This window comes from Agelaius tricolor, unplaced genomic scaffold, assembly GCF_023055355.1.
Source record: "Agelaius tricolor isolate 1412-34295 unplaced genomic scaffold, bAgeTri1.0.p SCAF_32, whole genome shotgun sequence".
Lineage (NCBI taxonomy): Eukaryota > Metazoa > Chordata > Aves > Passeriformes > Icteridae > Agelaius > Agelaius tricolor.
The window spans coordinates 3,675,384-3,700,154 of NW_027269292.1; the positions used below are offsets into that span (position 1 = coordinate 3,675,384).

At 45.7% G+C, this 24,771-nt stretch overlaps 1 protein-coding gene across 1 annotated transcript in view; it reads right to left on the minus strand.

Annotated features, from left to right (window-relative positions):
- The window catches only part of CACNG4 (calcium voltage-gated channel auxiliary subunit gamma 4), a 46,431-nt gene extending 30,128 nt beyond the window's left edge, over window positions 1–16,303 (minus strand). The window contains exon 1 of the mRNA XM_071451230.1: window positions 15,945–16,303. Coding sequence (XP_071307331.1) covers window positions 15,945–16,167 — 223 coding nt within the window. The 5' untranslated portion in view covers window positions 16,168–16,303. The remainder of the gene's footprint in view (window positions 1–15,944) is intronic.
- Window positions 16,304–24,771: the final 8,468 nt, after the last annotated feature.

Genomic DNA, 24,771 nt, shown 5'->3' on the forward strand with positions numbered 1-24,771 from the left:
TGTGATGCAAATGATGGACTGGAGCAAACATTTCCCTCTGAGACAGTGCCCTGTGCCAGTACCTCCCTCATGCACAGTTGGGGTGATGAATTAGTTTGCATTTGACGGTGACCAGGAAGAATTTTGCCAGGGATGCAGGCTGAATCCAACATGTTACGAGTGTTCATTTAATCCCTGCAAATAAACATCAAAACTGATAAATTCAGAAGGGTAACTTTGTCCCTCAGATGGGTGACTTTGTCCCCATGATCCCTTTGGCCAGGGGGATGCACAGCAAACTGAGCTGAAATCCAGATTTTGGGGGGAAGAAGTGACACCAGAATCTGCCCATGGCAGATCATGGCAGGGACAAGGCAGGGGAGAACAGAAGTGTGGTGAAAAGAAGGTAAAAAAAATGCCAGAAAAACATTAATTATGTCTTCCCATGTCTCTGAAGGTCCAGCTCAGTGCTCTAATACCCACAGGATGTAGCTTTCCTTGGCTGTTCTGTAACATCTAAAGGGAAGAAAAGAAACCAAAGAGGAAGCAAAGGGGGCCTGGGTAGTGACAGGGCTCCAACTCTTTGAATGCCAGCTCTTCTCCCTGCTGCAGCATGGGAGCTTTTGGTCCCTGCTTTGAGCCAGTGTGGATGGATCAGGCACATGAAAGAGTAGCAGCAACAGCTCCTAGAGGCTGACAGCAGGGCTGTGCATCAGGACTTCTGCCTTTTCCTATAGCAATGGAAGGGACTGAAGTCTAAATCTGGGTCTTTGTGCTCACAGTCTTGATATGAACTTATTCTAAAGGGAAAAAAGAAACCCACAATGAGAAGAAAAAGAATTCTCTCTGGGAAGGGGGATTGAGCAGTGAGAGCTGCACATTCTTCTTAACATCAGGACTCCTTTTTTACTAAACCATTTCTGACCTCAGCAGTGTGCAGCAGGCAGGAAAACCAGGTTGGACTTGCATTTTCTGGTGACAGGGTAGAGGAAATCAGATAAACCAGCTTGTACCTACCACCTTGCTGTGAATTAGGGCTGTCCTTGTGTTTCACTTTAGTACAATCAATTTTCAGAATAACAGCCTTTCTCCTACACGGCCAAGGGGTTTAATTCAACCCTGTAATAAATGGCTGGCTAACAATGGGCCAAACTCAGCTTGGATGTTGCTCTAGTTAATTAAGAAGAGTAGCATCGGGGCTAAATTTGGCAAGGAGTGTGAAGTGACTGCCTTCAGAGGCAGGGAAGAAAAACCCTTGCTTAGCTCACTGCACCCAGCTCTTCAAATGCAAATTAACCTGTCAACATCTGCATGCAGCCACCCAGGACAGCTGCAAAAAGGAGCATCCTGCACCCAAAAGAAGGGCTGGAAATGTTTAGTTCCAAACAGCTATTTTCTAAAATAATTTCTAGTAAATAAGAATACATTTAAAGTGGTAAACTGAGCATCTGCTGCATGAAATGAATGGAGGACAGCATGTGAAAAGAAACATATGTCAAGTATGCACTTCAGATGCATTGACTACTTGCCTCCAAAACAGAGAGAATTTAAACATATTTGCAGCAAACACACACCAAAAATTTGCCTCTGCAACCTCAGGAAAAGCCTCAAATAACAGCACAAGTTCAGCTTGGCCATACCTTGCCTCTCCCGTGGTGGAAGGGAGCAGTTTGTTGGATTTCAGCTGCTGCCTTGGCTTCTTTTCCTCAGGCTCCTGTCAGGAATGCCAAGCCCAGGCAGCTTTTGTTTGGAGCAAACAATGTCCCTTAACCAGTACATTTAAAAACCCAAAAACCAAGGCACTGCTGCAGCCAAACCCTACCAGATTTGCTTCACTGGAGGAAGGACAGAAAAGCACCCCTGTGCCTTTTGCAGGTGCCTTGTCTGCAGTGGAGGAGATGGTGCCATCGTGCCTGGGACCGAGCCGCGTCCGCAGAGCCGCTCCGGCTGGGAGGGCTCTGCTGTGACTCAGTCTCTGCCTTCAGTACCCTGCAACTCAGGGAAATTGCATTTCAGTGCTTCCTTCAGCCCATTATCCTCAGACAAAATCTCTGCTGACTTAACTGAAGCTCTTACTTGCAAAACAAGTACAGGGCAAGGCCCCTTCAGAGGAGGAGAGGGTGGATTCCAGCTCTACTCTTCTTTGTGAAGAAGCATGTGGGAATATTTTTCAGTATAACAGGGCATGGGATAAACTCTGATGTCCCCTTATTTTTGGTCAGGGGAATGAATAATCTCCGTTCCAAAGCTGAGAGAGGTGTGCTGAGTTTCTGTCTGTCTGCTGAGGCTTTGCTAAGGGTTTGGTTCTGCAGCAGTAATCTCGTGGTGCAGCCATCTCCTGTGGTCCCCTCGGGAGGGAGGGGAAACAAGCCATGAGCAGCTTTTGCAGAAAGTGCTTTGCTATGATAATGTGGTATAATTAAAGAGGACTCAAAACTCCCAGAGTTATGAAAACCCATGGCTTGTACCAACACTTTTACTCATCTGTGGGTTTTTAGGCTGGATAGGGGCTGAGCAAAGAGATCATGAGAAAAAGTCTTTGACTCAGTTGGTGGTGTTGGTCCTGTTCACCTTGGCATGTTGTAGCATCTTAATAACACAACTAAGAAGAAAAAATAAAAAAGAAAAAACTCTGGAAGGTCCAGAAACCTACTGGTTCTCAAGGAGAACCTCAAAATGGAGGTATCTCTTCCTGTCCCTCCTTTGCTTGGGTTTGCTTCAATATTTTTTTCCCCTGATCCTGGAAGTTACATTTCCAGGAGCGAGGAATTGTTCTGGCACTGAACTGCCAGGGCCCAGCAGTGGGGCTGGGGCTGCATCCCCTTGGCTTGCAGGGCAGCACAGAGTTGCTATTGAGTCAGTGTCCACATGGCAACAGCAGTGGTGCTCCAAGAATTTCATTTCCACGGTGCCCCTGGAATCTGCACTGCCTTGACATCTTCATTGTTCCACGGAGAAATAAAAAATAAAAATCCAGGGGCAGGGTAAATGCAGAGCAAAATACAGAACACCACAGGACGGGGTTACCTAATGGTTAATTTAGAAAGGAACATATCATTAAAAACGTATGAAGGTGGCTACATATTGATGCTGTATAAATATTTAAAGGGATGCCTCTCGTAAGGGCAGAGTTCCAAGCTACACCTAAAATAACGTGTGTGAAAGAAAATTAAAAGAATATTTCACCATTTGGACTTGTTTAATCTGCCTTGGAAAAGCTTTTTATGCCCAGCTACTGAACATTAGTATGGGAAAGGAAATCAGAGAGAACTCTTTTCTGCTGTAATTCTACCAAAGTCAGCAGAGTTAAACTGAAGATGATTTTTCTGGCCTTTTAAATAGAGTGTAATTTTCTCCATGGGTAGTTATTAAATGCTATTGAGAGAGACTGCGGCTGCTGTTGGAAGGGCTTTCTGGAGAGGTCACTCTGTCCCATGTGAACAGCACCAGTGAAAAACCAGGAGCTTTGTAGGTTTTACAACTTGAAGAGTTCCTGGAGGCTCTAACTCCACCACACGTCACTGCCTGACCCAAAGCTAAGAGCACACATCTATTCTGAGTTGAGATATCCTGGCTTGACATCCTCTCCTACATCACAAGAATTCTGCCTGTAGAAATTGCTTAAAATATTGGAGGGGGCATTGCAAAAGATATTTGTGTGGACATTTGGTCCATCTCTGTCAGAGAGGACATATTCCTTAAATACACTTTCTGAGGCTCAGCTGCTCAGTCCTGACATTTTGGGGCTGTTGGGGTTTGTGTGCTTTTCACCAGCTCTCCTAAGCCCTGGCTGAGGTGGCCATTCCCTGTCCTTGTTATTTGGGACCCAGGTTCCTGCAGCCTTGTTAAAATGCCCAAAAAGTACCTCCTGCATGGACACAAGGCTGAGCAAGTCCTAGACTAAAAGGTTCCTATACCAGGATCTCCCAAAAAGCACCTCAAGGATCTGGATCTCCTGTGGATGGCTCTGTCCCCCACATGGAGTACTGAGCCAGGTACCCAAAGGGTGGGGTTGGGCAGGAGACAAATGAATTTTCTTCCTGCCTGCATAGCCAAGGACTCTGCCCTCTCTTGCAGAAATTAAGCTCAATCCTCAGGCAAGGCAGCAGCAAAATTTGGATCATAAATCAAGATAAATCTTGGTTTTAATGGGGGGCAGAACCCAGAGAATTATTTAGCCATTTTACAAAAAGCCTAACATCCTCTTGGGATGAAATGGGAACACATGAGACCTCATAATTTATATATGTATTAACTTCCCACTGGTGAAATTAAAATGCAAAATAGTGTCTCTAAACAAAACTGTGAAGCGCTGTCCCTCGAGAGAGTTAAAAATGAAATGGGCAAAGCTTCTCCCACAGGATCTATTCTTACCCTTGTAGGACTATGGGCTGCATCATAGGTATTTTCTTTCTCACAGCCACAATGCTGAGCTCCAAGAAAGGATTTGTCTGTGCAATACAGTGAAGCCCAGCAATAATTACCCATTGTGCTCTGTGATGAGCCATCCCTTTGGTTCTTCAGTAACCCGTGCACCTGGACTTTAACTAAAACCAAATAATATGCACAGAAAACATTTTTATGTAAGAGGAGGTGAACATCACTAAAAATCAGAGAGCCTTTGTATGGCATGCCAAACTGCTGAAGCGAAAAAATGTCTTCAGTGAAAGGGCTCAGATGTGAGCATGTTTCAGTGCACAGCTCCAGGAAAAACTCTGATAATAAATGTGAGCTTGTTATCGTTGCTTTTCAGTGGGAAGTAAAGCCGGAAGCAGGGTCGTGCTGGCTAATTGAAGCTTACATTTCCATTCAAGCACTGCATTTTAATTATAAACTGGTGACACAAGTGTCACTTAGTTCCTACCCTGTTTAAAGTGTGCACACGTATAAAAAATATTTTCGGTTATTAATTTATTCTTGTGATCATATTCATTATCCTGCATTATGTCTACCAGGCACGTGTCTAATGACATGTTTGATACACGCTAATTCTGATGCCTCTTTTAATACAGAGCTTACACAGACATTTTAGGCTGAGCACAGTGCCAGTTGGCCACCAAAACAGGTGCACATTAACGCTATAAAATCAGCATTAGGAGCTGTGTACCCATATTCTGGCCAGCTGCAAGCACTTGCCTGGCCCTCCCGGGGCACAGCAGTCATGCCAGAAAATGGGATAACCTGTGGGAGTAGCTGCATCCAGTGCTGATGCCTGGAGATGCTGCTGGTGAGGTCCTGCTGCCCAGGTCTGGCCCTGATCCTGGACCAGGGTCCAGCTCTGGCGTGTGAGCTGAGCGTGCTGGCTCTTTGTGTGGCCAAAGCCCAGGGTTAATGCTTAAAATTCAGGTGGAAAATTTCTGGCCTGTTTTTCCTTCCCTATGGGGTTTTTGTGCTGTGCCCAAAGAATGTCTCCAGCTAGAACGCTACCATTTATACACAGAAATTAAAATAAAATGAGCAAAAAGGTCACTGGGAAATGGCTACCAAGAGACACCAAGTAAGTCATTAAAAACTCAGAGCAGGAACACAAGTGAAAACAAGGGAAATATCCCTAGAAAGCAAATTATGAAGGTAAACCTCTTTCAAAGGCATGGATGGAACAGGATAGCTGTGTTTTTCCCCTCTTAATTTGCTACCAAACTAAAGAGGATTCTGTTTTAATAAGCACGACCATAGCGGGACACTGCAAATGAATTGTTCGAAGGGCTGTAATTAGAAGTGGTGCTGTGAACATCATTCCTAAATGCTACATGGTTTATTTCAGGTCCTGCATCTTTAAGGATCCCAAAGCACCTCGGAACCGTCTGTGTTTGTCAGTGCTAAAGGCAAGGACAAGAGCACAGCAAAACATGCAGAGCAAAGGAGAAAAGCTTCCCATCCTCTGGAGCAAACCACAGGGTGTTTAACCTCACAGTCAGCAGGTATTGGCATAGTCTTGGATAAATATCTTTTGAAAAACCCAAGTAAGTTAAAAAAATGAAATTTGGCTGACTCTCAGTGCAATGCAAGCTTGGATAGAGGTCGGAAGCCTCACCCTTTGGAGAGTCTGCTCCCTGTCTTGGAGCATCTTTTATTGACAGACAGAAATGTGTTTTCACAGTGGGCAGAGCTGGGGGATGTGGACCAGCTCTGATCCAAACACAGGGTGGGAACATCCAAGCAGCTCCAAGCACGAGCCAAGAAACTCAGCCCCTTGCTACGTTCATTGGCTTGGGTTCAGTGTATGCAGAGGGGCTCTTGGACTGGGGCTGGCTGTGTCCTACTGCTCCATCTGGAAGGGGTCAGTCTGTCTGCAAAGAGCACTCTGGTGACCCCCAAATCCCTGTCATGGCAAATAACTGAGCCCCTGCTGGCTGGCAGAAGGATGAGGGTAAGGACCCAACTGGTTTGGGTTAGCAACTCGGTTGTAAGAAACATTTCCCAACTGTTACTGAGCTCCCAGATTTAATAATTGATGTTTTATCATGTTTAGGAAAGCTCTGCTTGATGCTGACATTTTCCAACAGCTCCCCTAATAAAACCCAGTTGAAATAGCCCTGAGCTCCATCAGTACAGAATAACCTGCCTTCAGTCAGGTGTACATCAGGTGGCAAATGGGAACAGGGGATTTAAATCTGGGAGGAAGCAGAGTCTGGGGCTCTCCCTCTGCAGTGGAAATGAAATTCCTGAAGTTTTGGGAGTTCACAGCTGCCTGCAAATCACCGTTCCACACTCAGCAGAGCCATATCTGGAGTTTAACAATCCATTTTGGGCTATTGGCTTCACTGGCTCCAGTAACAGGGCTCTGTTCAGTGAATTTGAGGGATTCAACCCTGTTCACAATCCCCGTGGATGAAAATGTGATGTGACAATGCAACTTGCTGTTTCATCATCTGGCTAAAACCAATCCAACACACAAAGAAACCAAGTCTGGCGAATTTTGCATTAAAATATATGCATTATGTAAAGGAGCATTGCTGTGGCTTACTTGAATTTAGAATATCCACTGGACAAAGATGATTAAAGCCCACTACTGCCATTAGTGAGTCATGCACGGAGGAGTATCACAAACTTTCATATCTGGGTACCTTTGAAAGCTCAGCCTAAATAGTCACACGGTCTTCCAGCATTGAGAGTTCATTATTTCATTCGCTTGCAGGCAGCTGAATGCTGGGGGCTGAGCTCTAAAAAACCCCAACAGCCCGACAATTCTCCCAACACAATCATCCAATGCCTTGCTATCAGCTATCACTGATAGCCAGTGAGCTGTGAGATAGGTGTGCACAGCCCTGATAGGTATTTGCTATAAGTTACAGTTAAGATTTGATTACATTTAGGCAATGTTCCTCTGGCAAGATCCTATTTCAAGTCATAATTGCGACATGCCATGGTTCCTTTTTAATGCCTTGCAGCACCAAGAGATAAACTGTGCCTCTGGGATGCAAGGAAGACAATAACAACCCCAGTGTTATTGAATGCTATATATTTGGACAGGAGAAAACATCCAGTCATCCATATTCCACACAAAACTGCATCATTTAAAAAGTATAAATGGGAGACAACTGATCTGAAACCCCAGTAGAGAATTGGCAGCGACTTAAAAATGGTTATTAACTTAATCTGAAAAAAAACCCTTGGCAGCTAAACAAGGGTGCTAATTCCTGCCTGAGCTGGGTCCCTCTCCCACTCAAGCAGGGGATGTTCAGTGCTTCTGAATATCTCAGAAACATTTGGCATTATCAAGCTAACAGGACTGGCTAAGTGAGAAACATTCAAAGGGCACAACTAAGTGGCACAATTCCAAAACAGCAATTAAAAGGCGGAATGCTTGAAAAAGAACAATAAAAGAGGTTAATTTGTATCAGGGCTTGGCAATTGGTACAGGAAATACTGTAATTCCATAACGTGCTCTCCCTTCACCCCTCTCTTCATACCATGACTGTGTGTTTATAATCTATCATTCCTTCATGGATTACATTTGACAAGAAATGACTCAATTCTATTGAAGAAGAATTTACAGGGTTATTTGTTAAGTAGGCAGGAGCCTGGATAAACCCTGGGAAATAAGTAAAACAGGTAGAGAAAAAGAGAACCCAGACTATACCTTTGGACAAGTAGGTGATTACACATTTTTCATTGGCAGGATGGCACAGAGATGGTCAAGAGTTAAGAAGATAAATTAAAAAATCTTAATTTTCTACCTAGGGCAGTATCTACTTATTTTCTAGAGAAGGACTCATGCACTGTCATCAAAGAGCTAATTTCAAAGGTATTGCTTCAGCAGAAGGAAGGTTACAACATTTTGGCAAGGGGAGGAAAAAAGAGGAAGAGAACAGAGATGTTGAGATGACAGGATGCCATGGGAAGGAGGGGAAAGAGGGGCTGGACTATCTGCCAGGCCAAATCAAGAACTGCTCCAATGCTTCCACTGCATTTGACTCCCAGCGTGCAACAACTGGCAAAAATGCCCCCAGATCTGAAGGGAAATCTAACAAAGTCTGTCTAGGCTGGGCTATCCATCCTGCAGGCAGCTTGCCCGGAGGCTTGCTATTTTGAGATAGTAGAGAGGCTGCTTGTCATTAATATTATGATAAATCTCAATATAGAGAAAGCCTCAAATGTTGCTGTGGTCCCCAGCACCTCTGTGTGCCCCTCAAAAGAGTCACAACCACACTGAAAGAAAAAATATGAGCTGAAGCCCAGGACAGAGGCACCTTCTGTGTTAAAATGTTGAAGATAAAATGAGCTGATGTACTTTGGGAGTGGACACAAATAACTAAGGGAAAGAACTGTCTGGGAGTAGAAGAGGGCGGACAAAATATCTTGCAATTTAACTGATCAAAACCCACTGGACAAGTGAGAGGCTTCAGAACAAGGCAGAAAAAACCATGAAGTCCTGCCCAGCACTGGTGCTGTCTGCTGCAAACACCCTTTTGTTCTGAAGTCATAAATGTGTATCAGCCTCTCAGACATACGGGCAGTTGTGCATTTATCCTGTTTATTTTACTACTCCTGTACATCCTGCCTTGCCATCTGGTGGGAAGAATTTGGATGCTGAACCATAAGTCTGAGACATAATAAATACCAGTAAACAGAAATCTAAAACGAAGATAAGCACCAAGTAATGTTTGGAAGCAGGACCAGTTTTTCAGTTTGATAGTTTGATTTATTTCTTGAGATGAGTTTTGGCTCAGAAAAGAAGGACCAGCAGGAAAAGGTCCAATTGAAGGGACAAATCTAAGATCCCTTCTCTTATATTGGCTTCATATTGGCATAACTCCACCGCCTTCCTAGAAAGCAGTTAACTTTATGTAGGAGGAGAATCAGACTGAATCCTGTCCCTCAAGGAAGACATGCCTAAACACCAAATATTGCATGTATAAAACATAAATTGCGAGCAGAACACTTCAAGCCCAGTGCAAGCCGTGTTCCTGAGCTGGGCAGCCCTCTCGCCGTGTCCCAGTTTCTCCACATCTTCCTTTCCATTTTATTATTAGAATGAGAGGGAAGTGGGTGGAAAGGAAGCACAGTTATCCCTCCTAGTCAGGGGCAGGAAGATAAAGCAACTGGCCCCAGATCAAGCAGGAAATCTACCAAAGCCCAGAGTCACAAGCCCATTATCATCATCCTCCTCCTCCTTCCTCTCCATTTTCAGTTTGGGGATACAGAAATTCTGCAGAAATTGCTGCTCTTTAGCACATAAACCACAGAGACACCAACTAAATATCTGGGAGCTGAGAGGTGTTAATAACAGACTTCAGATTACACTCAGTATCTAAGTACTCCTACCTCCTCAAAGGAATTAGAGATGAGATAAAAGCACTCGCTTCTCTTCCTAATATTTGTTCTCTTTTTGCTCTGTTGCTGCAAAAATACACAAGACTACAGGATGGAGACATCAGGTACACTCCCCTTCCCCTGAGTTTTTTATGAGGTGTTTTGTACCTGGCAAGACTGACTGAAGCTACAGGTGGGACAGCACAGCCCGAGCAGAGGTGACACTGTGTGACCCAGAAAATGGGACAGGGTGTACTGGAGGAATAATCACTGTGCTGAAATTTCATAGGAGCAAAAAATACGTTTTGGTATTGACTTGTTTTACCAGTTTACACTGGTGAGGGTCAATAGAGCTTCCAGAAGGAAGGGCAAGCCCTGGAAGTATCTAAAAAGAGCAATAAAAGCCCATAAAGGTAACAGCTGCTGGACAAAGCCCAAAGACTGCATTACATCATTGCAAAGGTCCCCACAAACCCCAAAATGAGTTACTATGGCTCTGACAGATCCTACCACAAATGCCATCTGTCAAGTCCTCAGAACATGCAGTGTAACTATATACAGAATAAAACAGTAACTGCAGCACAACACAGCCACGAGGATCCTGTTTGTACAACCCGACGCCTCCTTGACTCTTCACAAAACATTTCTGAAACCTCCCCAGAACAATCCTGGAACCCAGGTGAGATTTAATATCCTCCACACTGCATCCTGCACAGCAGAAAAGAGCTTTACAGCTGGATTATAAATGTGCTTTCATTGGTTTGCAGCCTTGGGGGAGCATCACTAATGCACACAGAGTCTTTGGGATCTAAGTTTTGCACTGGGATATCTGACATGCTGAGAGCCACGGAGGAAAAACCAAAACCTTCGTGTAGCCTGATAGCTCCCTACTGGCTATAGAGAAGATCAAGTTCAAGAAAGCAAATTAATTCATTAAAGTGACATATATTCAGTCAATTAGCTTCAGATCCTTGTTTCATAGGGCAGGGAAGAATGGATGTTTTGTGACATCAATAAGATCATTTGAGAGCCTCTGTATAAATGTTCAAAGAAGTGCATTGAGGAGACACATGCTTTTTTTTTAATTTAAGAATAGATAATACCTTAACCCATCTTCTGCTGGCAGATCCTCCAGCACAAAATTTCTCAGTATTTTTAAGTATTTTATACAATGGACAATATTTCAAAGGAATTGAACTATGTGTCCATAAAGGCAGCTCCAAATACAGAAACTCTAACAAATTAAATGCTCCTGAAGAAAAATTAAATAAAAATTAACCTAAAATGGGTGTTTAAAAAAAAAATCACTCCATCAGTTGCCAGCAAAACTGCTCTGCTTCAGCAAGGGTAGCAAAGCTGACACTGGATACTAAGAATTGCTCTTAAAAACAGTGAATAAAGCACATGGACCTTCTCAAGAGCGTGTGTTTTACCAAGGCAACGGAGATGATGAGCAGGATGTATGGAATGAAACATGGTCTGCATCTCAGCAGAATCCTTCACTGATGGGTTTATGTTTGTGTTGAAGGATTCATGGGCGAAAGCTCACTCTTCAGGAGTGCAATAATATGTATATATTGTCCTAGAAACAGACTACAGCATCACAAATAAGTTTTTCAGAGCAGAGACACCCATTTGGGTCTTCTCCATTTGCGACCACTTTTCTTTCACAGTGTGAGCACAGGCTCGTGTGCCTGCACAGAGACAAGAGCAACCACCCCTTAATGTGCCTGTGGACACAACCTCCAAGGCAGGTCATGTCTGATCTTAGAGGGATTTAACATTTGCTCCACACCAAATAACACTTTGGCCACAGCATTGGAATAAAAAGTCGGCATTGTACTCAGTTTATTACAAACAGTGGTGGTGCTGGAGCTTCATAGCTGTGCTTGGAGAATACTAAGGAATATTCATTCTTTTCGGATGAGCCATGAATTTGCAGCATTGATGGACAGCAGCCTGCCTTTATTTGCTTGCCTCAAACATTGGTATAAGCATTTTTATTTTGTTTTCAGGAGTATCCATGGAAGCGGCGCACGCGGGTGCCGCAGTTCCCGTGTTTGTGTGCATTCATCCAGGCTGGAAGACTTGCAAATAATTGTGCAAATGTGCATTTGTGCAAGTTTTCAAAACCATAAATGATTTACTCGATCCTTCCTCCCCATTATAAATGTTCCAGGAAGGACACGTGGGCCCACGTGAATTAAATAGCCAATTGCACCACTTGAAAAGTAAATGGCAAACAGGGAATACTAAAAGCAGTAGACACAATGGGTTCAAAGAGATTCATGTGCTGAAGTGTTTAATAAAATACTCTTTGAATAAATTTAAATTACAAGTACATTACTTGATTTCCTATCTTGATGTCACAGAGCCTGCAGAGCGCTCTATTGTGAGCTGTCCTATTAACTTCAGCACGATTGTTCACCAAGATAAGCAGTTTCAGTGGATAAAGTGGTGTTTTTAACATTGTTTTTTCCTAGGCAAATATTTTAATCAGATCCTCCTCGTGAGCAAGACCGTGCGAGGCTTAGGAAGCTGTGCTGCACATTTCCCATAGGAACAGGGGCTGCTGGGAAGTCAGAGTGGTTTAATCTCCCTTTCTGGGCTTAGGCTGACCCCAGAATGGTCACTCACAGGACACAGCATCTGTTGGGTTTGCCAGACCCTGCTCTGCACCCAGAAAGTGAAATAATTCCTGGTGTGGATGTGGGAGAGAACAGCAGGCACCCCAAATGGGGCTGGTTTGCTCTTCTTGTGACTCTGTGGGCTGGGGTGCAGGTCTCAGGTTGATTGGCTGCATGGGGGGTCCATCAGAAACTCCCTACTCTGGTGACATTTTAACTTCAGCTGCTGAGGCTGCAGCTTTTGTGCCTGTCTTGGGCCCAGAAAACCAAACCCCAGCTTTGCCAGGGAGCCCTGGGCCATCCTCAGGGGCTCAGCCACTTCTGCTCCTCACATCCACGCCAGGAATTATTTCACTTTCCCACCGAAGGCAATCACCTTGGATAAAACTCTCAAAAATCCACGCAGAAATGGCACAATTATTTAAAATCCACTCAATGAACTCCTACCTCCACCTTTGACAAACACGGTAAAGGAACAAAATTGGGATTAGACAGGCAACAGTTTGAGTGATGGATCATTAACGCTGCCTCTTGAGTGACTAAGCTCCATAGTAGTATCAACTACTAGTGCTGAAACATGATTTCATCCCTGCAGCTCCAAACAAAGATAATATGCTTGATCCCTAAGCTGTAGCACTCCAATTACGACGCCAATTTGTTGTAAAATATTGTTTCAAAGAAAAAAACAGGAAAACATTGAGGAGCACCTGATAATTGAATTATAAGGTTATCCTTTTACATCCTCTTTCAGCAATTTTGTTTGAAATCTTGGGACTTGGGCTACAGAACAGGTGATTGTTCATAATCCAGCACACAGGTTAATTGATAGAGCTGAGATACATTTTACTGGGAAATTTCAATTGACCTGAAATTTGCTCAGCAAAATGCTTTATGTATGTCAAAAGCAATTTCAGAGGCTGTTAAAGGCATTTTCAGCTTCTGCACATTTGTGTCTCAGATTTGTCTTTTTGACACAAGAGTGAAATGGCAATAAAGACCATTAAAATAAATTAAAGAGGTTTTAACAATTATTTCTCCAAAACACCAGAAGATTTCTAAAAATAGGTTTGAAACCAGACCATTTAAACACATATAAAAATCCATAACTGAAGCTGTTTTCCTGCTATGTATCTCCTCAGAATTGCAATATTACCTTTAGATTACTAAAAGACTCAGCCACTTCAAATGAGCGAGGCTCTGAAATGGTCAAGGGAGTGTTGTTTTAAATCAGTTTCTAGAAATGGTTTTATTATTTTATAAAACAAAGGAATGGTTCCATGTTGAAATCCAAGTCCCATGGCATGGTTTAAAACATGAATAATTTACTGTATCTATAGATTTTTATCTTACAAAACAGAACATACTGAAAAAGGAGGAGAGAATGTAGTCTTTGCTCCTCAGCTCTGTGAACAGATGACAGCTTTCTCAAATTGGGCATTCTTAGCACATATTTGACAACTTTAAAAATTGTAACTTTATAATTTGATTATGAGCATTTGAATTTTGAGCAGAACAGCTCCCTTGCTGTCGGATTGATGTGTCCCATGAAACGCCTTTTTATCCCCCAAACTGATGGGGGTTTGAGCTTCACTGGCACACAGTTCCTGGGTGCAACTGTTCAGAATCCCCTGGTGATGCCAGGAGGGCACCACTGCTGCCCAGTGGTGCAGCCAGGCTGGAGCTTGGCCCTGGTGCTGCCTGATCCCCACAGCTCCCCTGACTGCTGCTCTCCTGAACAAAGTTCTGACTTAAGCCCAGGTGGAACCAGGGCAGAAATTCCACCAGTTTCAGTCAAAGCTGCACTTCACTTCTATGAGCGGTGTTACTGGGAGGCCACACAGAAATCCTGACATTGGGAAGCTCAGGGATTTTTCCCAGAGGTGACAGGTCCAGCCTGGCTGAACAAGCTCAGCAACTCCTGCAAGATACAAACTTATTTTCCATGAAAAACGGAGGCTGAAGACACTTGGAACAAGCTCAGTGAAGATCACAAGATTCAGTTCAAGTGGAGGATGCTCAGCATCTCTCAAGCAAACTCAGGAGCTCTCAGATGCAAGCCCTCATTTTCCAGGTGCCATAAAAGCCCATGCTGAGTGTTAGATTTCCTTTAAGAGTCATAAAGCCAAGCATTGCTATTACCCATAAACCTTCACATTTCAATAATTCTTTCTCTCTTTAGCATCTAAAAATATTTCCTTTTCCTACAGCTCTTCTATGTATGCCTACTATTACTAGGTAGCAAATCTGGTATTTTAAGAGAAAAATCATGTTACACTTAGCCTTAAATCATTAGCTAGAGGAGAAGATGAGAACAGACGTGAGAATGAGGTGTTTTCTACCACGCCACAGTCTGTTCTGGGGAGAGAAAAAAAAAACCCATCTAAACACAGCTGCGACTCTGAACCGGAGCTGGGCTCGTCTGGGCTGAGCCGTCTGTCAGTCGGAATAAAGCACAAAGCCGGGTTTGCGAAGTTGCCGTGTGCTGAGCCGCGCTGATGGAACGAGGTGCGCTGCATCCCGCCCGCCGGGAGCATCCCCGTGGGGAGCAGGGCTCCGGTGCCCCCATCCCCGAGTGACAGCGCAGCTCGGCCAAGTCACCGGCGCCCCTCTGCCCTCCCCTTTCCCCACACGCTCCTCCAGCAGCACGGAGGCTCTGCCGGCCGTTCTCAGAGAGGATGGACCAGCAGGCGAGGGGCTTCAGAGCCGCCGTGGCCACCAGCGCTTGTCCCTCCTTTCCCGGGGACGTGCCGCTCTCCCACGGCCGGAGCCCCTCGCTCTCGGCTGCCAGATGTGCTTTCCCAGCTGGGCTTTGTGACCTGCTCTGCCAAATGCTCGCAACAGCCATGTGCTTCTTTGTCCCCGCAGTTACCGCCGCGCCTTCTCCACAACTCCATTTTCAGAGCGGGAGCCACATGTTCGGCCTCTGCGGGGAGCGGGGTCCTGCTGCCCAGCTCAGCCCTACAGCGCCCATCTTTTTATTGTTCCCTCCCTTCAGCCTCACCCTGGGGCTCTATCGAGGAACCCCGAGTGAAGCACCTGAGCGGTGGCAACACCCCCTCCACCCGAGCTGCCGGTGTGTCTGTCTGAGGGCAGACTGGGAGGAACTGGAGTTCCCGCTGTCCTGCCCGAGAGCTGTGGTTGAGCTCCAAAGCTCCTAAAGCCAAAGTCCAGGGGGAGGGGGCAAAGGGGGACCCAGCCCCGAAGCCTGCAGGGCTCAGGTGCGCCCCAAAGCACCCAAAGCCCCGACCCCGCCAGGAGCCCCCCAAATCCCCGAAGCCCCGGCGATGGTCGCGGAGCGAGGTCGCCCCCCTGGGCAGCGCTCCCCTGGGCAGCGCTCCGCATCCCGCCGCCGGTTCCCATGGCAATGTCGGAGATGCCGGTTGCCACGGTAACGCCATCCTCCTCCTCGGCCGTGTCCGAGGCAGCGGCGCGGCTCCGGCCCCGGCTCCGGCGGGGCTCAGCCCGGCGGCTCCGGCTCCAGCTCCTGCCGGGCTCTGCCCGGGCGCTCCCCGGCGGCTCTAGGAGCGCAGCCGGGTCCCCCCGGGGAAGTTGCTCGCCCCCTCCCCGGCGCGGCCCCGGTACCTTCGAGGCAGCAGATCCTCCAGAGCCCCGAGTGCGTGAGATCGCCCCGCGCCCGCCGCGGCGGCCCCTGCGCCTCGTCCGTCGTGATGTTGGTGCCGTTGCAGATGTGGGCGCTGGAGTAGAGCCAGTAGTCGGTGCCGATGGCGATGGCCATGAGGCTGAAGGCTGCGAAGGCGCCCACCGTGGTCAGCAGCATCTGGACGCCACGGTCACACCACACCATGGTGCTTCATAGTCCCCGCACGGGCGCGGGGGGCCGCACGACACCGCCCGGCAGCCGCCGCGCCCGCGGGAGGCTCCGAGTCACGGGGCGGGGGGCGGGCCGGGCGGGGGGAGCCGCTGCCGCCGCCGCGGGGCCGGGCTCCGCCGCCGGCCGCGCCCCCGCGCACCGCCCCGGCCGCGCAGGCACCGGCCACGGCGGAGGCAGGGAGGCAGGGAGGCAGGGAGGCAGGGAGGGGCGGCCCGGCCGCGGGCACCGGAGGCACGGAGCCTCCCGACCCCCGACGTGACGCCGCCCCGCCGGGGAGAGCCCGGCCCCGGCCCCCGGTGCGCGCCCGCCGAGCATCGCTCCGGTGCTTCGGTCTGAGCGGGCTCTGCCGCGTCTGACGGGTTCCATCCCGGGAAGTGCTCGAGGCCGGTTGGACTGGGCTTGGAGCTACCTGGGCTAATGGAACGATGTGGGCTTTAAGGTCCCTTCCAACACAAACCATTCTGTCATTCTGTGAAATTCACAGGTGTGCGTGGGAACCAGGTTGGCTTTCCACCCTACAGCGTGCCAGGATCTGTCTGGACAGCAGGGAGGTCTTGCCCACTCTAGAGGTGCAAAGATCTGCACCTTCACTGCTCTTTCTTGGATGGGTTCTGAACACCTTCCTTCTGCTGCATGGGCTGCCCTGGAAATCACCGTGGAAACGGTGCCAAACCCAGTGGGGATGAGGTGGTGTAATTCCAAGAAGATGCCCACATTGCCAGGGAACTACAGCAGAGCCATCAAGGGGGTTTAGCCATGATTTCCTCCTGCAGCCTCACTCTGCAATTAATTACCCGAGGAGGTTGTAGGCAAGTGTTTGGGTTGCTGGTTTGCTCCTGTTTGGAAGGGTGTGGAGACAATCCAGCACCTGAAAATATTTTCCCATGGAAAACCAAGGGGAGAAATATCTACACCATTTTTGTCGTGCTATCCTGTCTTCCACCCCTCACTCTCATCACAGCGAGCTGACAAGTCGGTCCTGCCTCCACCTCATGCAAGTGACAAGGCAGATGAATGGGAAGGCTTCCTGATCAGCTAATGCATTTGTGGGGAGGGAACGTGGCAGCACACCAGTTTTATGTATATGAATTAGGGAGTGGGAGGACAAGAGCTACAAACCTCGAGAAATACAGTGCTCTTGCCGAGCAGTGCGTGGATGGCTGCAGGTGCTTGTGTGACTCCAGTGCTCAGCATACCAACGCAGAGAGGCTTTTCAGCTGCTCGTCCATTTCAATTAAAAAACAAAAAACCTGGGAGAACAAAAAGCAAATACAAATTAAAAGCTGGTCTTTATTTTGCAGAGACCTCGTCGAATTGCTCAGACATGAAGCCCATAAACATAGAACAGCTCCAAAGTCAGATGCTTGGTTTTAAAATGTAAATTATGCTTTTCTTTTCAGTTGTGGTTTGTAGGTGTATCAGTGCCTTTGCAAAAAATCACCTTCTAAATGAATGTCTCCATTAGGGATGGAAGAATGAAATCAGGTAAACTCAAAAGCAGAGTGAAACCTCGTTCCGAAAAACTGGATCGAGCATTTAAGTTTAATGAGGTTCAACAAACTTCTCATTTGAAATATATGTTTGTACCTCTGGGCTTTGGGGGTTTGGACAGAGTGGGGAAATGAGATACTGAAACAGCAGCAGAGAAGCTATTTCCATAGCTTTTTAAACCTATTGAGCCTTAATTAATATTATTTATTTGTATTACAGTATAGCTGGGAGAGAGGCTTATGGCTGGAGCAGAGGGAGGGGGTGGGCTGTACCCAGAGCAGGGGTGGCACTGAAATGTCCTCCCTGAGCATTCCCAGTCCAGACATGCCACAGGACACGGGGAGGGTGGTGGCTGTTCTGGTGGGCTCTCAGCAGCCTCCACCAGCAGAAAGGGGACACACAGCACCAGGGTTTCCACGGGCTCAGGGCCACCAGCCCTGCAGCAATGCTCCTATTGACTGGACAAGGGAACAGCACATTAACAGCATTTATTAATAAAATATCTTGCTCCTCTTCTTCCCCCTCCCATTTTTGCAAAGAAGACATCTGTTTCTGTTTCTCCTGCCCTGAGAGAAATAACTCGGGCTCCTGAAGGGTTACAGAGCAGCATCCAAGGCAGGCAATCATTTTCTGCCCAAGCTATCTTCTTTAGTTTAAAAATGTTCTCTATTCTTTTGAAATGCATGAAGTAGATTGTGGGAGAGCTAATATTATATTCCACTACAGAAAGCTGGTGGAGTATTTTACATTGATGTCTGGCTCTAGTGATTTTCTAAGGATTTTGAATTCATTAAATCCAACCATTGAATAATCTCCATTCGTGGTGGAAGGAAGGCAAAAGTGCTTACGCTCTTCAACAGCAGAGAAGCGTGTAGTCTTTTCTTAAACACAAAATCTCTCTGACCCTCTGCATGCAGCACAGGTTGCCCACCGTGCCACCTTTGATTTGCAGGCTTTGCTTATGATACAGCCTCATAAAACTGCCATTGAATGTAGCAGCAGAGAGCCTTGGCAGGGTGTTTTGCACTGCAGTAGCCTCCTCTGTCCTCAATCAGAATTAAGATCCAATTGTTCCAAGCTCAGACCAGAGGCAGAAGCTCAGGACAATGAGAAGAGAAAGCCCCACAGCGTCTCCCTGTAATTCAGCACGACAACGTGCAAGGACAAGAGTCCAAACCCAGAAATAATTTTTACCCTGGAGAAACAGAATCTTGAAACAGAATTGTTTTGATTCCTTGACGTTGATGTTCGAAGCTTTAAATGAAATCTTGTGCCTGATCATTTTATTTCTGAACTGAATAACAGTTACTTTGGAGACAAAACTTTGGCTTTAACTGAATTCAGTGAGAGCTGTCACTAATAAAATCCTGCCCCAGAGACACCACTGATATCAGAAGAAAACTGCAAGATGTTACCATTTAGCATTACTGCTGCTAAGTGTCAAACATATTGAGTTTAACAGATTAGGCTTTGTTAGTTTTTTTTTTAAATCTATCATCTAGAAAAATAACACTAGCATTTCACTGAAAGAAACTTTTGGAAATTCGAGAACTCGAGAGAGTTCTTTCTCAGAATGAAAATAATCACTTCAATTAAATAGGGCTTTTGATGTAGATACAGTCTAACCATCATCAAAGCCTGGAACAGATATTTCATCCTCCCTTGTTCTTTCTCAGCTTTTCGCTCTGTGCATGTGAGAATGAATTTTAGCATCTAGGAATGTCCTAAAACATTAAGGACATCTATATAATTGGTTATTGTCATCTTCTGCAGGTCTTGGTGTCTTTCCTATCTAATTTGATGCTGATATTGGGGGAAAAAAATCTTTAATAACCTCCTCCAGATTATGCTGTGTATGGAGAACTGGATGTTTCATCCATTTTGTACAGTGCTGGATAATCTCCTTTTATCCCCGGGGCAGTAGTGGGATTTGATGAAACCACCAGCTCAGCAGCAGAGCCTCACATCTCCAGCCTGAGCACGGGACCTTGGGAGACCCTGGGATGTGGCAGAGGGTGTCAGTGGGTCACAGGCATGTGTAAGAAGGAGAACTACTAAAATTGTTCCTGGAACTATTCTTTTCATGCACTTTGGATCAGATGTTGCAGATTACTGTGGTATCTACTGAACTGCCTTAGGGGGTCTTTGCAGAGCTGGATCCAAATGGTCAATCTCATGCATTCTGCAGTGAAACAAAGGTTGGATTCACTCATATTTAGTGGACCCCAGACCCAGCTATTCCTTTTATCATAATTCATCATAAATTTCAAGGACATTATGCCTTTCACCTCTGAGGACCTCACTCTGTGCAGAGGGCCTTTTTTCTTGACAGACAAGTCACCAACACATTTCAGAGTGCTCACTCTAGGAAAGGGTGAACTTGAGTTTAATTTGAGCCCTTATAAGGCTGGATTTCTTTTTTAGTCCTTTCAAAGAGCGTCTGGAGTGAGGGCAAGGAGTTTCAGATTGTCCTTCAGAGCTGAACAAATGGTCATCTTAAAGGAAAAATATTGTCATTCCTTGACACTTTAGGGACAACAGCTTGGCCTAGATTCTATTATTCCTTTTAATATATTAAATATTCCTTGGCTTAGTCATGGGAAGCAAAGCAACACAACTGCTTTCTAATAAATAAAATGTGCTCAGAAGCAACTCTGAAGCTTTCCAGATAACTGCATTTTGAGTTTGCCAGGAAGCCAGATGCTGCTATTGGAAAAGAAGCTGCTATGGTTTGTCATCCGAGCCTAGAAATTGATACCCAAGAATGATATGATGAGGCAGACTCGATGACAGCACTGCTCTTTCTATAAATAATCTGAAGAAAACTTTTTTCATTAAAAAAAAAGAAATGTTTTTTGTTAGAGAATTGCACAGCAAACCAGAAAATTAAAAAGGATAGGCATGCTGTGTTTGAATAGGGCCAACAAAAGAACATGATATACGCAATTTCTAGAAGAATATATAGCAGCTCTCACACATTTTACACTACATAGGCTCTATTTTTCCCAAAATACCAATAGTTATGAAACTCATTATCTTTTTGACAACGGAGAAATGGAATATTATTCCTTTACTGGCTTGATCATGTCAAATGTCGAAGCAAATTATGAATGCTTGTCCTTCAAACACTCAGCCCTCCTGGTAAGATATTTAATATCAATAGCATTCACATCCAGCTGCAGAATGAACTAATATTGCACACATCTCACACACCTAAAGTTCACTGTGCCTGTTGCCTGCCATGCAATTCCATGTCTCAAGTCTTACCTCTAGTTCCTGTCCTAAGCATGGGGGAATTCATTGCAGTGCCAAATCGCACATTAAAAATTGCCTGGAGAAGGAGTTAAATCCATGAGCAGGGGTTATTTGTGAGTTTAAAGTGTCAAAAAGAGAATGGGAGAAAGAGCAAGTGGTTAATAGGAGTCTTGATTTTCATCATACTTCAAAAGCTTTGGAGAGGAATGTCCTGATGAGAGGTTGTGGGAGTTTCTAGCACAAGAAACCTGCTAAGAGGCCAGTGAAAAAATCACAATCTTTTCAGTGCTGGAGAAACAGATGTGCTGAGTGAGGGTTCACCCAGACAAGGCACTGCTGGAATGAGCTGTGTTCATTCTCAGGGCAACATCCAGAGGGAAATACAAATTCTCCTTAGGAATACAGTACAGTGATGGGGAGAGTGGAGAAAGGGAAAAATTCTGTGAGATTCTTCCATTCCACCCATTATAAGCCACTTCTAAGAAATAATTCTGCACCTGTTTGTGCTGTACAAACACATCCAGAGCTACTCCACACAACCCTACATGAACTGCCAGAGCCAGGCTGGGAGGTGGGGTAGGGGATGGGATGTCCTATTCCCAATGGAAAGGGAGTGGGATGTCCCCCTGATGAACAGTGTTTCCAAGGGTTCTCCCTGAGCCCACAATGCCTGTGTTCATCCTGCCAGCACTCCTGGGCACCAGCTCCTGATCTCCCCACAAAAAAAGCAACATTAGTCTCTTTAATGGCCTTTAGAAAATAAATATATTTATTTTTAGAAAATAAATATATCTAGAAAATAAATATATATACTCCTTTTTGAAGCAAATGCTCCCTGTCAGACCCAAGGGGGGAAGGTGCAGCAGCGTGGCTGGAGCCACAGGAGGGTAAAAAATGAGACAATCTGGTGGAGAGCTCATTGCCTCTGGAGCACTGCATCACCCACAGCCCCAGAAGGGGCAGGAGAATCACCCTGGCCAGTGAAAGGGAAATTGCTGCACTCAGGTTGCTTTTAAACCTGAAAAAAAGGAGCTTCAATGGAAGCGTGTTAGGAGGAAGATTGAGCGAAACAGGTTTTTAGGATAAGTCTTAAATACTTAAATCAATCATGATAACTTGCTGCACTGAATTTATCTCCTAAGCTGCCTAAAGTAAATTCCTCAGATCTGTCTGAATAATTTGGAGCTGATAATGCAGCATTTGAGTCGGAAGGCTGTTGGCCACTGAAAGGATTTTCTCATTAGAATTTCAGCCGATTATTCACCAGAGAAATGGTCTTTCAGGAGCACACTCCAGCAGCTCCCTTGGAAAAGTTTTATAAACACTCAGCCTGCTAAAAAATGAAATTGGAAGGTGAAATTACAGCTAGTTATTACTTCTGAGAGGTCAGGGATGGAACAAGCAGCCACAAGTGGGTTTATCTACTCTTCCCTGTGCTCTGGCTTTATTATTCTACACAAGACCAGGAAATCCTTTTGGATCATCTGGAACTGCAGCCTCTGAGCACGAGTTATCAGAAACCTGCTCTTGGTCAGATGTTTGTAACAAGGATCTGAAAAGCTGTTTTTCCATAGAATCACCCTTAGGAGATGGATGTTGAACCAGGGAGCCAGGGCTTTGCTGGGAGGCTCCTAGCTAGACTGAGCTTACCTAATACAGAGAGGCTTTAAGCCTGTCCCTGAAAAGCATTTCTCATTCCATGTTCTTCTCCACTTTCAATGCAATTATTTTTCCAGATAGAGAAAACAGCCAGTGAGGGGAGGTGGGAGGTGAGAAACAGAGGAACTCAAGGGGAAGTTTTGCCAAGAGGAAGAACAGAGCTTTAAACCCAATCCCAATTCATGGCTTAATTGAGGTGGAGTAAATGCTGGAAGAATCCTTTCACCTCTTCCTCATTTAGCAACTGTACATGGAGTGGCAGAAACACCTTTCCACAGATCATTATGTGTCAGAAGCAGTGAGAAGAAGAGAAAGAAAAGCTGTAGCAATAATTACAAAACACGGTGTTTTAAGTGAGCTGTAAATACAGCCAGCAGAATTCCAGGAAGCCTCGCTGTCCTCACTGCACTGGAACTGTAATTTGTGCTCTCACTTCTTAAAGCCACACCAATGTCTCCATGAAGTATTTTGTCTGGGCTGAGTAAATGGTAAATGGTGTATTTATTGATTTTTATCTCTCTTCACACCTCAAATGCTGCCTGTCTGCTCAGAGCCAGGTCACAGCACACTTACTCAGCAAACACCTCCTCCTTGGCTGAGCCATAAACTCCCTGGGACAGCATTCAATCACATAAGGTCCCAGGGGTTTCCTCTCCTCCCTTTCTTTTTCCAAGAAGACTCAATGTTGACCCTGATGTTTTCTGGAGGAAAAGCTGGTAGGACCAGTAACGCCTAACATCCTGTTAATGCCATGTAAAAATGGTTTAAACTTGGCACAGTTTCTATACTCAACACAGTGATGAAGTACATCCATCTGGTAGCACCTGTATGTTGTGTCTAAATTCTTCCCCCATGGTGGTGTGGATTTTTTGGGGAGTGGGGGAAGAGCTCTACAACAGACACTTATCAGTAAACTGTAAATGCAGAAAATTCTGTAAGAGGGCTTTTGTTACAGCAGCCAACATATGAACCAAACCAAAAGCAACACCAAAGAAAAACCTCTTAAAAATGTCAAAAAATAATAAAATTCAGAAGCACCTTAAACCAACATGACTTTCTCTGTTCCCCAGTAAGCTCTTCTCAGAAAAATAATTAGAAGAATGTGGAAGAGATTCAGGTGGGCCTTCACAGCCCTCCAGGGATGCTGATGCTGAGCTGGCTGAGCTCCAGTGCCAGTAGCATTGATGCTGGGATGGCAGGGGGTGTGCCAGGGCTGAGAGAGCCCAGCCCAGCACCTCCCTCATCCCAGGGAAGCACTGATTTGCCACCAGCTGGAAGTGCAAGGGTGGCTGTGTCCAGGGAAACACAGGTTGGATATTAGCAAGAAGTTTTTTATAGAAAGGGTGATAAAGTTCTGGAATGGCCTGCCCAGGTGTCACGGTTGTATTTTCTGGAAAAATCCCCTTGCCCAGGATTTCTCTCCTGGGAAGCTGAGAAGCCTCAGAGAAAAATGAACACAATGTTATCTCATTTGCTTCTCCTGTGTTTTGCTGCTTTGGAATGTGGTTGGAGGTTGTTTATCCAACATGTGAATTGTTTTTGCCTTAATGACCAGTCAGGGTCAGGCTGTGTCGGACTCTGAGGAGAGTCATGAGTTTTTAATTATTATCTTTTAGCCTCCTGTCTGCATTCTTGCTCTATTCTTTAGTGTAGCAGAATGAAATGGAATGGAATGGAATGGAATGGAATGGAATGGAATAGAATAGAATAGAATAGAATAGAATAGAATAGAATAGAATAGAATAGAATAGAATAGAATAGAATAATAAATTAGCCTTCTAAGAACATGGAGTCAGACTCATCATTTCCTTCCTGCCACAGGGGACCCTGAAAATACCACAGCTAGGGAGGTGGTGGAGTCCCCATCCCTGGGTGTGTTTAACAAAGCCTGGATGTGGCACTGGGGGCCAGGGCTTAGTTGAGGTGTTGGGGCTGGGTTGGACTCGATGACCTTGAAGGTCTCTTCCAACCTGGTCATTCTGTGAATTCTGTGAATTCTCTGAGGAGCAGCAGAGCCCCATCCCCTGGTGGGGTGGGCAAACCCACGAGGTGCCAGGCCTGAGCTCCTGCCTTGGCTTTGCCATCCTGGCTGTGGGAAGGGCAATTCCAGGCTGTGCCCTCCAGAGCTGATGGCACCGGGGATGCTGCCCCGGCACAACGCTGCTCTCAAGG